Source organism: Procambarus clarkii, chromosome 52, assembly GCF_040958095.1.
Source record: "Procambarus clarkii isolate CNS0578487 chromosome 52, FALCON_Pclarkii_2.0, whole genome shotgun sequence".
In the NCBI taxonomy this organism is placed as follows: domain Eukaryota; kingdom Metazoa; phylum Arthropoda; class Malacostraca; order Decapoda; family Cambaridae; genus Procambarus; species Procambarus clarkii.
The window spans coordinates 32,004,355-32,019,688 of record NC_091201.1 but is presented as its reverse complement, the minus strand read 5'-3'; the positions used below and the strand labels follow the sequence as shown (position 1 = coordinate 32,019,688).

General features: G+C 39.9%; 1 protein-coding gene across 2 annotated transcripts in view; it reads right to left on the bottom strand.

Moving 5' to 3' along the window:
• Positions 1 to 15,055, bottom strand: part of Gas41 (YEATS domain-containing protein 4 Gas41) — a 21,831-nt gene extending 6,776 nt beyond the window's left edge. The window contains exons 1-5 of one of the 2 annotated variants that reach the window (XM_045750680.2): positions 14,904 to 15,055; positions 12,100 to 12,404; positions 10,160 to 10,303; positions 9,346 to 9,483; positions 432 to 630 (exon numbers count right to left, since the gene is read on the bottom strand). In XM_045750680.2, coding sequence (XP_045606636.1) covers positions 432 to 630; positions 9,346 to 9,483; positions 10,160 to 10,303; positions 12,100 to 12,404; positions 14,904 to 14,931 — 814 coding nt within the window. In that variant the 5' untranslated portion in view covers positions 14,932 to 15,055. Of the gene's footprint in view, positions 1 to 431; positions 631 to 9,345; positions 9,484 to 10,159; positions 10,304 to 12,099; positions 12,405 to 13,164; positions 13,186 to 14,903 lie in introns of those variants that run through there. The other variant, XM_069304635.1, reaches the window with a different exon arrangement.
• Positions 15,056 to 15,334: the final 279 nt, after the last annotated feature.

Here is a 15,334-nt window from a genome sequence, read left to right as displayed (position 1 = left end):
CGCCGTCACCTGGCAGGGATGGTTGAAAAGATCCCCGCCATAATGTTAAGTAAATATCGACAGTTCTTGGCTGTGTCTGCTCCTGTCCTTGGGAAGAGTAGGTTACTGCCTAAGACAGCAACTCAATGGCCTAGCTCAGAAATAATGGATATGCATTTAATAGAGAATCAGTTATAAAGGACATTCATTTTAATATAGGATAAAAACCCACACTTGTGTATTTGTGAATTTCATGTAGGGAATTTACTCCAAGTCTTTTCAACTCACCTGAGTGCTTTGTCAAGGTCTGAGTGTGTGATTAGGACGAGACATCTCAATGTCTAATCAAGTGTGGGTTTTTATCCTACGTTATTATGTCTGTGAGAAGCCATTACCATTACTAATTCATTGTAATATTTTCTTGAATTATTAAACATTTAAAAACCACTTACAATCAGTATCATGTTTGTACTCGCCAAGTGTGAGTTGTCTTGTGTTGGTGAGCAACTGCCGCATCATTGCTGAAGGATCTTGAAATATGAGTTCCTCATAAAACTCTGACACCAGAGGTTTTTTAAAATCATTTGGCACTGCTGGTGGTGTGGTGCCAGGTGGAGACTGAAACAGCTTTAAGATGTGGTAGATGGTAACCTAAAATAAATGTAGAGTTGTTAATACTATAGAGTATAACATCATCCGAATTACATGCATTAAAAACTAGGAGGAAATATAGCTGAAATAAATAAAATACTGGTAGTGGTGTGAAATATGTTAGTGAAGTGAATGTGGAACCATATAAAAGCATACAAATAAAGATGAATTAATAAATAGTAGGTTGTGTGTACAAGAGGCTGTGCTTTCAACTAATGTCTAATTTACATTACTTTTTCCTTTTTAATTTTTAGCTGAATAAATTTAAATTATTTTTTTTACACCCAGTAAACAGCTACTCTGCATGCAGACAATGAGTCACAATAACGTGGCTGAAGATATGATGACCAAACCACACACACCACAAGACAAAGAAACAATGATGTTTCGGTCCATCCTGGACCATTATCATATCGTATGTCATACATATGACTTAATAATGGTCCAGAAAGGACTGAAACGTCATCATTTCTTCATCTTCTGGTATGTGGTTTGAGCATCAGTTACTCTGCATATACTATGTATCCTATCCATAAAGTATTCTTTCATCCTAAATATAGCGATAGAGTTCTGTACTTGCTCAAGTTACCATTGAAGGTAGATACCCATTACCTTATCAAAAGTTTCTGAGCTTTCAAACTGGCAGAATGGCATTCTTGGCACAGCACCACAGATATCTTTTTGAAATGCTCCAGAATAAAGGTATTTGGGAGATCTTTGAAAAAGAACTCAAATACCTGTACATCCCAGAAGGACTGCTGAAAACCCATTCACATACAGAATACAGTCTCCGTGGTGTAGTGGTAAGACACTCGCCTGGCGTTCCGCGAGCGCTATGTCATGGGTTCGTATCCTGGCCGGAGAGGATTTACTGGGCGCAATTCCTTAACTGTAGCCTCTGTTTAACGCAACAGTAAAATGTGTACTTGGATGAAAAAACGATTCTTCGCAGCAGGGGATCGTATTCCAGGGACCTGCCTGAAACGCTACGCGTACTAGTGGCTGTACAAGAATGTAACAACTCTTGTATATATCTCAAAAAAAAAAAAAAGAATGAGTAAAGAATAAAACAAGACTGAATAATGCTCTGATTTTAAAACTGAATTACAGATACTATGCATACTGAGCTGTACACCACATGAGTCTAAGACTCAATTTACAGGCATTTAAATCTATGGCAACTAACAATTTGTATGCTAAAACAAATATTCAATCATTACTGTTTAACACAGGCATAATCACTGTCTATGATACATGCCAAATATACACACACCAATTTAACTGCTTCATTTTCACACAGTTCAAATATTAATTTTCACTGTGTGAAAATGAAGTTTGGTTTACACCTCAACTATATATACTGTAACCCCGCGATTATCCGGGATTCGAACATCCGGAAAACGCCCTTATACGGCCAAAATCGTGAGCGGATAAAGTTACCACAATATCCGGCCAAAATGGCCACAGGAACCGGATAAAAGCTGGTTTGGTCGGATAAAATATCGGGGCCAGTTAATTTTCTGCCAATGTTGCACTATCCAGACAGTCGGCCGGATAATCATGGCTTTGTCCGTATATGAAACACATGAGGCGGGCCGTACCGTATTAATCCCGTCTGCCCGTGACTCGAGGCGCATGGTGTAGGAGGGGGTGGGGTGGGTGGGTGGGTGGTGTTGGGAGAGAGGGGAGCGTTGGGAGGGACCACCTGGGGGGGGGATAATGGGGGGGGGCTGGGAAGCAGCCTATACACTACAGTACAGGAATTACCATCGATTTTAGAACAATTCATCATGGCCAAAATCAAAAGAAATACTAGTAATTATGTAATAAAAAATACCATACAAGTTTCCTAAAAACAATTTGCACAGGCTGAAGTTTCCTTCAAAAATATATATATATATTTTTCCTGCTGGCGGCCTACGTAACGTGCCACCTCCCTGCCCCGACTGGACCCGTCCAGGCCTGGTCAAGCCATGTGCTCTCTACCCTCGTGTTACACAACAGTGCCGCACTATTAGTGAAATATTTTTTTTAAATAACTTTTTTATTTTCATAGTAACTTTGAACATTTTTGGCCAAGACTATGTCTGGTAGCAGCAGGAATCATTCTGGAGGTGTTAAGAGGAAGAAGGTTGTCCTTACAATTAAGGACAAGCTACGTATTATACAACTTTGTGAAAATGGCCGGTCGACCTCAAGTGTTGCCAAGGAATTTAATTTAGGCACTAGTACTGTTTCTGATATAAGGAAACAAAAAGAGAAACTTATGAAATTCATTTCAACCTGTGAAAGTGAAGGTGCAAGCACTAGTAGAGGGTGTGGTAGAAAGACTATGAAAACTTCGACGCATGTACAGTTGGATGAGGCTGTGTACAAGTGGTTTGCTCAGCACCGCACAGCTGGCGTGATAATTCACGGCCCAGAAATACAAAATGCTGCAAGCAGGTTTGCTGCAAGCCTTGGAATAAAGGATTTTGAAGCGAGTGAAAGGTGGGTTGCAAGGTTCAAAGAAAGGCACAATATTGTGAAGAGGAAAATTGTCAGTGAAAAATTGAGTGCAGATGAAAGCAGTGTAGAACCATTTAAACAGAAATTAAGAGTATCCATTGTGGCAAATAATTTATATTCATATCAAATTTATAATGCAGATGAAACTGGGTTGTATTGGAGGAGTTTACCAGAAAAAGCTCTAGCAATGAAGAGTGAGGGTTGTGTGTCAGGACGTAAAGTCAACAAGGACAGGCTCTATGCCATGATGTGTGAGAATGCCGACGGCACAGACAGAATCACGTGTGCAATTGTTGGTAAATCAAAGAAACAAAGAGGCTTGTAACATTGCATGGACAGACTGCCAATGAAATATTATAACTCACAAAATGCATGGTTTACACAGATCTTTCTTTCCTGGTTTCATGACGTGTTCAGCAGGGAAGTTCATGCCTATCAAGTTAAGAAACTCAAAGTAAGGCCAAGCGAAGTTCGGGCTTTGCTGCTGCTTGATAATGCGCCTGCCCACCCCAAAATTGACATGTTAACCTCACAAGATGGCAAGATAACGTGTATGGCACTTCCTCCTAACACAACCTCTCTCATTCAGTCTATGGATCAGGGAGTTATCTGTGCCACGAAGAGGTTGTACACCAAAAAGATGCTAAACGAAGTTTTGGTGGTTTTGCCTCTTCCGGAAGATATTGAACTCGGTGTGGATAACAGGGCTAAAAAAAACTTCAGAATTTGAAGAACTATACAATAAAGGAAGCCATCTATAACTGGGCCAAGGTGTGGAGTGAATTAAAGGAATCGACTTTGAAAAATTCCTGGAAAAAACTCCTCACTTCTACGGTCAGAAATGAGGAGGATGCAGAAATGGATTTTGAAGGATTTACAGATGAAATCCATGGAATGTTTAGAAATGCCGGCAAAAACTTAGAAAGACAGGATGTGGTTGATTGGCTTGAACAGGATGCCAATGACCCAGGATATGGTGTGATGAGTGAAGACGAGATTCTCCAATCTATTACTGGTGAGGTCGACGAAGAGGATGAAGAAGGAAGTGAAGAACCAACACCAATGACCACAAAATACAGTGTACTCATGACCTATGTTGACGGATTAATAAATTTTTCATCCATTTGTGCTCATCCAGAGGTTGGAAACATGTATCCGTACCTTAGGCAAACAAAAGAGCTGATCATACAACTGGCCAGTGAACACCTGTTCCTAATACTGTCTCCACTCGATCATCTGGACTATATGGGAAGGCAAGCAACACTTGAATCTTATATGGTACGAAAATCAAACCAAGCGCCTTCAACAAGTGAGGTAGCACATGCAACCCAAGTGCCTTCAACAAGTGAGGCGTCACAGGCAAGCCCAGCGCCTTCAACAAGTGAGGTGTCACAGGCAAGCCCAGCGCCTTCAACAAGTGAGGCGTCACAGGCAAGCCCAGCGCCTTCAACACGTGAGGCGTCACAGGCAAGCCAAATGCCTTCAACCAGTGAGGCTTCCACAGCTGACAGTGAAAACTAACTTTGCCTAATGAACTGTACAGCAATTTTAAGTGTTAATTTTAGTGTTGTGTTAGTATAAGCTACGTAAACTGTCAAGATTTTTAACTTCAAGATGTGTGGCATCAATCAAGAAGACGAACAACAACAAGGTAAGTTGAGGTTTCTAGTTGAATATTTAATAATTATATATGGCAAGGCAATTCAAATTATGTTGTTTGTAGTATAAAAATAGTTGGAAATGGTTAGTTTTGGACTCGTAGGTGAAAAAGTACCATTATCCGAAAAATGTGATAATCCGGCTGGGGGTCCTTCCCATATAGTCTGGATGATCGAGTGGAGACAGTATATGGAGTGTAAACCAAAACCTACATGCAATCCATTCAATTAGCTCCTGAAATATTTCCTTCATCATTATGGAATACCTCTATGGATGATCCATTCTGTAAAATTTTCTAGAACAATCACACACATCTGGAAAATGAAGATCTCTTATTTGTCTCAGAGTAAGAGGTCATACTACAAGAATTAAACCTCACATTACTGGTAGATAGAGGCGTTAGGAGAGACATGATTACCATGTACAATTCCTCTGGGGAATTGATAGGATAGTTATGAACAGACCAATTAGCATGGGTGGTGCCCAAACTAGGGAACAGAGGTAAAATCGAGTACTCAAATCGATTTAAATCGACCCCCCCCCCCCTTTGAGACATTAGAAATAATTTTTTCAGTGTTAGAATAATGAACAAATGGGATGCACTAAGTATAGTGGGAGGAGATAGGGCCCCAACATGTTCAGGAACCTACACATCAGTTGACTGACTATTGAGAGGAGGAATCAAAGATCCGAAGTTCAACCCCCACAAGCACAAGTAGGCGAGTAAGTACGTACACGTACACACACACACTTATCCTTCTTACCTCAACTTTGTAGTCTCACTATTGTTAGAGAATTGTTTTTCACAATGCGGTAGTGAGATTATGACGGCACTGGAACCAAGAGTATTGGCGTTTGCCTTTCCATTGGACAATTTCAGCAACGTGGAGAGGGGGGGAACCTTCTGCATGGGTAACAGCTTCTTCTCCATATCGACCTACCCAGGCTTTGTGCCCTGGAGAGGACAGTCCAGCCTTGGCAACCAGATCGCAAATCCATAGTCTCCCAAGACTAAGATGCCTGCTCTGTCTCTCTCAGAATTTTCCCCACAGCTGACTTGAGTGGCATATTGCAGTGCAGAGTGCACTATGCATGTACCGAGCAGTGCATAGCACCTGTATCCTCTATTACTGGATGGAAGTCTGACATGTTGGGTATCTCTGGAAAGCCTATAAAACTATCAACAGTGTGATTACATGGAGGCTGCCGTGAGTCCAGTGAAAAATTAGATAGGGTGAATTAGCAGTTTCGCGTCCCCGGCGTGCACGCCCCAATCTACCTCAGTGTGCGCCGGGCGTTTCTCGTCAGCACACGGTCAGACTAAAATGTGTACACTCTTTTCAGATTTCTCCTCAATTTTCGTGTTACATTGTTTATTTTGGTATCATAGTGTTCGCAATAGAATTCCCTACAGGGGTATATGCATATCAGGTCCAAAAGTCCGGTGTGCCACCCACACCAAACCCATAAATTGGCCAGTGTTACCCGTGAGCGAGCAAGAGCAGTAAAATGTGTATACTCTTTTCAGTTTTCTCACCTCAATTTTTGTGTTACGTCAGTTATTTTGGTATCATAGTGTTCGCAATCAAATTCCCTACGGGAGTACAGTATATGTATATAAGGTCCAAAAGCCTGGCGCAAACTCCCCCCCAACAGCAAAGCCGAAAGTCGGCCAAGCATTACCCGTGAGCGAACACCAATTGGCACACCAGCAATCTAATGTGTATATTCTTTTCAGTTTGATAATATAAATTTTTGTGTTACAGCATTCATTTTGGTATCAAATTGTTCGCAATATAAAGGCGCGCATTTTGAAACTACAGTAGTCCCATAATAATTGAACAATAAATGGAATTTTAACAAATATTTAAATTTTTGACACTCATCACCACAAAAGTATTCAAAGTCTTTCCAGTGTTCTGACCTCAATTGTCGTGCTATGTCGTTCATTATGGTATCAAATTGTGCACAATCTAAAGGTGCTCATTTTAAAACCAGTTCCAGAATGATCAGATAAAATTTAGAATTTTAACAAATCTTTTAATTTGGGATGCAATGTGCATCCCCAGTGTATGTCCGTGAGAAAAATTTCGGACACAGACTGTGTCGCCGGCAGGCGAAAATGTTAAGCATTTATACCAAAGCAATTTGAGTCAAAGATTCCACCATGTTTAAAGGTGCAGGTTGTTGCAGAGTTGATGCCAGCCAGGCAGAGAGAGATAAGCAGTGACCTTTGGAGTCAGTCGCAACCACTGAGAAGGGGGAACTGTGACATATTTATGATGTCACCTTCCTAACCACAATGTATGGGTACATGTTCTTGCCAGATGCCTATACTTGCATACTACAATCTTGCATGGGTGCCAGATTGGATATGGCACTTGTGCTGTGATGCATTTGGTCAGTTCATAGACCTGACAGTTGTGCCCCATGGAGGCCCTAGCAAGCTCCTCCAGGAGCCAGTATCAACATTCTTTTGAGAATATTATGACATGTGTCATTCTACCTATTAGCCAATACACAAGAATGCACCATCAAATTCCTCACCGTCAAGTTATCCTCTGCATCTCATTCAATAGTGTACCAGCGATCGTCCGGAATGCCAATAGAGAATATTATTATTATTAATTATTATTATTATTATTATTTTAATTTTAATTATTATTATTTATATACAGGCATACCTCAGTTTAAGAGTTTAATTGGTTCCTGGAGACGCCTCGTATTCCGAAAACTCGCATTCCGAAGCTAATTTCCCCATAAGAAATAAAGGGAAATGAATTAATCCGTTCCTGACTACCCCAAAAACCCCACATCAAACTAAATTTTTATACCTAATTCATCTAAATAAACCTACAAAACTATGTTCAAGTTATTACTTACCTTGCTGTTGAATGCTGTAGGCGTATGGAAGATGGTGAGGAGGTGGGAGGAAAAGAGGAGTTACTGTTTGGAAGGGGAGTTCCCTTCCATTATCACATCAGGCAGTGAGGACTTCACTGGTATGCACACTCTGGCACATTTTGCCTGCATACCACTAGGACTTGCTTGTTTTACTAAGAATTTGTCTAATGACACTTGTTTTCCCCTACATTTTAACACTTGTCTGTAGTAAGACATCACATTATCATTTAAAAGGTCAATGCAACGGCCTGCTACAGCTTTATCTGGGCGAGTTTTTTCAACAAAACTTTGCAGTTCTTCCCATACTTCACACATTTTCTTAATCAAGAAGGGACATCCTCTACTGCCTCTACTCACAGCTATTTTCTTAGGTTGAACCTTACCAATGGCTTTCTTGAGACCCATGGCAAGATATATAATGACAACTTTTATGCTCAAATGGCCAAAAAACCGATAAAAAACTGTAAATCCTTGTGAAGAATTCAGGTGGGATAGTCACTGGACACGAGACACTGGTAAACTGAGGCGCGATCGCCACGCCACCACGCGCCAGTCGGCCTGTACACGTATCAACAAACTCGCGTCCCGAGGTAACCCTCGCCTTCCGAGACATATTTTTGGAGTAAATCCTGCTCGTCTTCCGAAAAACTCGCATACAGGGACACTCGCATTCCGAGGTACCACTGTATACAATGGTTCTTACATTCTTGTACAGCCATTAGCAAGCATAGCGTTTTGGACAGGTCCTTAATCCTATGCTCTCCGGAATGCAACCCCCGCCAAATTGTTTAACAACCAGGTACCCATTTTACTGTTGGGTAAACAGAGACTACGTATAGTTAAGGATTGACGCCCAGAAATTCCTCCCAGGCCAGGATACGAAGCCAGGACAAAGTGCTCGTGAAACGCCAGGCGAGCATCTTACCACTACGCCACTGGAACTATATACGTATTGCAATTGAAGCTGATTGAATATGCGAAAAAGATCTGGAGATTCACCAGAATGGAACAGACTGGTATCAGTTAACCTTTGATGACAGAGCAAAATTGAGATCAACTCTAAGCAGAAGCACTTGTGAGTGAATCAGTAACCTAAAGTGAACTAAGAAAAGTGCTGCCACTTAGTTACTTGGTGGCAGAACCAAGTAACACAATTATTTTACCTTAGACACCAGTCAGAGGAAAAAAAAATCTTTCATTGAGCTACTTCTAAATACAGTACTGTACTGTACTGTCACTACTTGACTTAAGCCTTCAGCCCCGGTGTCTTCAACACTAAATTGCCTATTAGTCCCTACAAATATGACGAGGGCTCAAGGAGTCTCTTAAGTGTTTCATTTGCATTGAGGTGATTCCCACAACAAACATAGATCAGGACCCAGTGAAGCAAGTCTGAGGAGGGACCATCCCTGGACTCTTACTCAACTGTGTGCCCAGGCCCTGCATACTTGGCTCTCATGTTTTGCTGGATTTCAATAGCTTTGTGAAGCATCTGCCATATGCACATTAGTAACATTGCATGCAATTGCAGTCAGGAAAATGCAATATTACCACAATGGTACACACTGAAATCTACTTTAATAACAATACTGTATTTGATAAAATGACAGCTTCAAAAGGCACTGTTCACAGTAAAACACTCACCGGTCTTTCATTTGGATCATGGAAAAATATCTTGATGACAATCTCAAATTCTCCCCAACCTGTTTCTGTAACTTCATAAGGTGGCTTTGTCAGAACTCTATTCTGGTTAGCGTAACTCTCATGTAACTTGAAATGAATCTGGAATGCAAATATAAATTTTATTAATGATGAAACAAGTGTTGGAGAACACTTGAGTTTTATGCATGCTATTAATAACAATTTTAAATACACAGTATGGAGAAAGCCCTCACCCTACACAAGTTCAAAGAATGCAAAGTGATTTCTAACACTAAAATTTTACCTGGACAATGGCAAGTTACTCAAAGGCAAGATGGTTCTTGCAAGTTGCAAGGAATTGGCATCATTTCAGTGCATGATACCCAAATGCTCTACTGAATTCCCATGTTCTGGAATTCTTACTTTACTCTCACCATTGTACTCATCATCCATAGACAATACATGATTCATGCCTGGAGAGCATAGTTTATTCATGACCTGTCTATGGGAGGTCATTATCTAAAGTAGCAAATGAGTGATCTAACTCAAAATGCTCCTAAAGTAAACAAGGAATGGTTTTGCAATTGCTGAGAGTGTTTGATTTGAAAGTATGCTGATGACATACTTATCTATGGGTATCCACAAATGCTTCCTGACCTCAAAAGCTGTGATGAATCAAGAGTTTTTATTTAAAGAATTAAGAATGTCTGAAAACCTGCTTTATTTACCAACCCTTTTTTGTACAAACTGATGAAAAACACAAGGATACTCAAATTACATATAGTAAAGTGTGGTGTATCAAACATTAATTAGCTACCTTTTTAACATAAGTAGACATGTCTTCATTGCTGTATGGTTTGACATACACCGTCCATTCATGAGTGTGTCCGTCTTCCTCCCTTTTTTTACCGAAGTAACGTGCTACATTGCCATACACCAAAGGTTTCACAATTGTTAAACCCTGTAATGTTAAAATTATATTGAAATTAACAGTATTCCTATACACAAATAAAAACAACAATTATGGAACATTGTATGCAGTCCCAGTATGAAGTCTTTATCTTATCAAACATAAAGAGTAAGCTAGAAAGAGTTCAGAAGCATGCTAGAGCCAAGAAGATTGAGCTACAAAAAACGACTAAAGGAGTTAAAACATCATAATCACCACATGAGCATAATAACTAGGTGAGCACACATACAAGTCTCAGGAAAATAGAATGGGCAAAGACAATGGTACATAGCACGGGTGATACACAAACAAGGAGACACAGGTGGAAACTTAGTACTCAAATGAGCCACAGGGACATCAGAAAGAATTTTTTCAGTGCCAGAGTAGTTAACAAATGGAATGCATTAGGTTGTGATGAGATGGAGGCAGATTGCATACAGTTTCAAATGTAGATATGATAGAGCCCAATAGGCTCAGGAATCTGTAAACCAGTTGATTGACAGTCGAGAGGTGGAGCCAAAGAGCTGAACCTCAACCTCCACCAGCACAACTAGGCGAGTAGAATTTTAGTTTAGAATTAATGGTACATGAATAAGTGGCACGCACACACAATCTACTGATAGTTACCGAAATGAGCCAGAGACATTAGAAAGATTTTTTTTAGTGTGAGAATAGTGAACATGTACAAAAATATGGAGAAGAGGAGGCAAACTCCATATACAGCTTCAAATGCAGATACTGTATAACAGAGCCTAATAGACAGTAGAACCCGGACATCAGTTGATTAAAAGATGACAAGGTCAAAAGTAAAAAAAAAACAGTAGCTCCTCCCGCACAGCTATTCTCACACTAAAAAAAATCTTTCTAATGTCTCTGGCTCATTTCAGTAACTACCAGTAGATTGTGTGTACGTGCCACTTATTCATGTACTCTCCACAGCTAACAGGAGAATATAAATGGGGGTGCTATGCTTTTCCCGCCTTCAAATTCATTTGAATAAACTCTCTTCACCAGACTACATGTACCATGTAAGTTTTTATTTTAATACTTCACTACACATGACAATTTTGCTAAAAAAAATTTTTATATTTCTTAGTTACAGTATATTCATAGTTCTTTAGCCCTTAGACAGTGGTTATCATCAATTGTTGATTCACAGGGTAATGCAGTTATCGATATACTGTACCAGTACAATATGAAGATCTAAACAAAATTATTGTCTAGGTTTTACATGTATGATGCAAATATGGATATAATAGGTCACTGTGGATGTAATAGAGTTTACCTTGACCCATGAGAAAAATCCTGCTACCATTTCATGGTACAAATGTGGTTATTGTCATGAATGTTACTAGGGAAATGCGGCCATCATAAGATAATTTAAACAATTATTGTCTGGGTTTAGCATGTACTGTGTGATGCAAACATGGATATAAAAGCTCTCTGTGGATGTAATAACAAGTGATAAAACATTCAGTGAAACATTGAAAGATAAAACAGGATGTGTCAGCAAAGTCGAGCACCTGGTGTTGATCAGTGCCAGAGACAGCCTTGCAGAGCACCTCTACCCAGTGAAACTAATATATTCACTTATTTTCATGTTTTTCTTACATACTGTACTACCATACTACCAATGATAGGTAGTTAATAATTCTATAACAAAAAATTATTAGTTGGATTTTTTTTTTAAATGTTGTGCATAGGCAGGTATGACCATTTCTCGATAGCCACGGTCTAAGGGGTTTATAGTATGAATGCTGTAGTTCATATTTCCTTTTTTGGATCAAACTTTTATTTTTTAAACTTGCCTTTATTCTCCCACCACTGTCTGGCCCAAAATCTGCAGGTGGGTTTCCTTTTTGCTGCTGCTGCTGCTGCTGTTGATGTTGCTGTTGCTGCTGTTGTTGCTGCTGCTGCTGTTGCTGCTGCTGAAGTTGTTGTTGAAGTTGTTGCTGTTGTTGAAGTTGCTGCTGAAGTTGTTGCTGTTGTTGAAGTTGTTGTTGCTGTTGGTGCTGCTGTTGCTGCTGTTGATGCTGCTGCTGCTGTTGTTGATGCTGCTGCTGCTGTTGATGCTGCTGTATTTGTGCCTGAGCCATGTTGCTTATCTGGACATCTGAGAAATAATGAAATATAGGAATGTGCACAGGGAAACTAAGAAATATTTTATTAATACAATATTGAACATGCTTGACATGCATAAACAATGTTGATAATGGATAAAGAGGCTTATGGTAGACTAATTTCACATGATGACAATCAAGAAAGGTACTGTAATCCCCAGGCTGCCAGGCAAATCATACAATATGAACTGTTTTTTTAATGAGTTACAGGTGTAATGATTTCAGGGAGTTTTTGAGAACTGGGAGTAAAACCAGTACAGTGACATGACTGAAGTACATAAATGAATAGAAACCATTTCTACTCTGCCTGGGATTTGAACCCAAGCTTCCCAATTGAGAGTCGTGAACAAACCTAACCATACGTCCAAGATCCTCTAAATGAATGAGTTTGGGTGGATATACATAGGAGTTGCCTTGAATAGGCCAATAGGCCTTCTGCAGTTTCCTTAATTCTTATGTTTATATGTCTGTACAATAAGTTTATTGGGTATAAACAATAAGTGTACAATAGTGGCTTTAGGTATTGTATGTACTAGCTCTTTCTTTAAATCCAACATTATGTTTGTAACTCATCTGCAATGTATGTACCTTTGCCTGAATAAAGAGTCTGTATCTGAAGTGTAATAAATCAGTTTTTCCTCACTCAATTCATAGTCACCAGGGATACAGTACTTCAATTTACGATGCCCCCAATGGTTCATTTAATGAGGTAATCGTCTCGTATTCAGTGGCTAAGCAAATAACATAATTTACATTATTTAACTTGGTTAGGTCCTGAGGAGATGGTGGAAAATCCAGGAGGATAAAGCTTCCTTCAACCCCCTCCCCACCCCCCAGCTGGTACCTGTTAATTAAAAAAAAATCTCCCTAAGCCAATCGAGATAAATAAATTAGACCTAAGTGTATTACTGTATAGCCAAGTCTATTATGCCCTAATAATATAGACCTAACCAAAACTAGGTCATCTATAACTTGAGTAATTGCAGTAGAAAAGTAATTTATATTTTATAAAGATTAAGGAACTTAAAAAAAAATTATTTTAAGGGAAAGAGTTAAATGTGGTAATTTCCAGATTGAATATTATTCTTTGCATCTCGTTACTATAGTAATTAGTTAATTTGGGCAGCATAAGTTGGGGAAATTACTAATGAATGCAAGAGTTTGTTAATATATACAAATATATAAATCAAATATATCATAAATATGTACAGTATATTTATGTGAATTCAAGACGGTTTTAACTCTAATCAAGCTGTTGGTAGTCCAGTTGTCAAGATCTAAAGGAAATTTTGCTAGCCAGGTTGTAATGGTCTAGTACCAATGATGGTAGTTTAGTTCTGATGGTCTAGTGGCCCTGTTGTTGATCAGGTTGTGATGATCTTGTGGCACTATTGTTATGTTATGATGGTCTCATGGCACTGTTATTGGTCAGGTTATGATGGTCTTGTGACACTACTGTTGGTCAAGTTGTGATGGTTTAGTGACACTGTTATTGATCAGGTTGTTATGGTCTAGTCTCTCTGTTTTTGGTCAGGTTGTGATGGTTTTGTGGCACTGTTGTTGGTCAAGTTATGATGGTCTTGTGGCACTGTTATTGATCAGGTTATGATGGTCTTGTGGCACTGTTATTGATCAGGTTATGATGGTCTTGTGGCACTGTTATTGATCAGGTTATGATGGTCTTGTGGCACTGTTATTGATCAGGTTATGATGGTCTTGTGGCACTACTGTTGGTCAGGTTGTGATGGTTTAGTGACACTGTTATCGATCAGGTTATGGTCTAGTGTCACTGTTTTTGGTCAGGTTGTGAGTCTCGTGGCACTGTTATTGGTGAGGTTATGGTCTTGTGGCACTGTTATTGGTCAGGTTATGATGGTTTTGTGGCACTACTGTTAATCAGGTTGTAATGGTCTCGTGGCACTGTTATTGGTCAGGTTGTGATGGCCTTGTGGCATCATTGTTGGTCAGATTGTGATGGCCTTGTGGCACTGTTATTGGTCAAGTTGTGATGGCCTTGTGGCACTGTTATTGGTCAGGTTGTGATGGCCTTGTGGCACTGCTATTGGTCAGGTTGTGATGGCCTTGTGGCACTGCTATTGGTCAGGTTGTGATGGCCTTGTGGCACTGTTATTGGTCAGGTTGTGATGGCCTTGTGGCACTGCTATTGGTCAGGTTGTGATGGCCTTGTGGCACTGCTATTGGTCAGGTTGTGATGGCCTTGTGGCACTGCTATTGGTCAGGTTGTGATGGCCTTGTGGCACTGCTATTGGTCAGGTTGTGATGGCCTTGTGGCACTGTTATTGGTCAGGTTGTGATGGCCTTGTGGCACTGCTATTGGTCAGGTTGTGATGGCCTTGTGGCACTGCTATTGGTCAGGTTGTGATGGCCTTGTGGCACTGTTATTGGTCAGGTTGTGATGGCCTTGTGGCACTGTTATTGGTCAGGTTGCGATGGTCAGATAGCTCTACTGTTGATTTTCTCCTCAATAATACCGGTAGGGCATTGAAATCCCGGCACCATGTGTGAAGATCCTCCTGGGTAAGTCTGCCAGTTGTACAGTGAGGGGGCTCGAGGCACTCCAGCCAGCACTCACACTCACACAAGCACTCCGCCTCTCCTCGACCACATCAAAACAAAACCACCCAAGGACCATTATTGTAAAGTTTTACAATACGTATATGTTTACAATATATGTCGTGATGCTCTATTAGAATATTAAAGCTTTTATTGAATGTTTTCGTCTGAGTGTAGAGAAAGTGAAAGCATACATAAAACGTATTTTCTTTTTTTATAGTAAGTATAATTGTGGCTGGATGGTGTGGTTAATATTTTTTTCACATTTCTTTGAACTAAATCTATTCAAAGCATGTAGGGAATGTAAATTACATAACATATAAAGCTCTACGCAATAGCATATGTACGC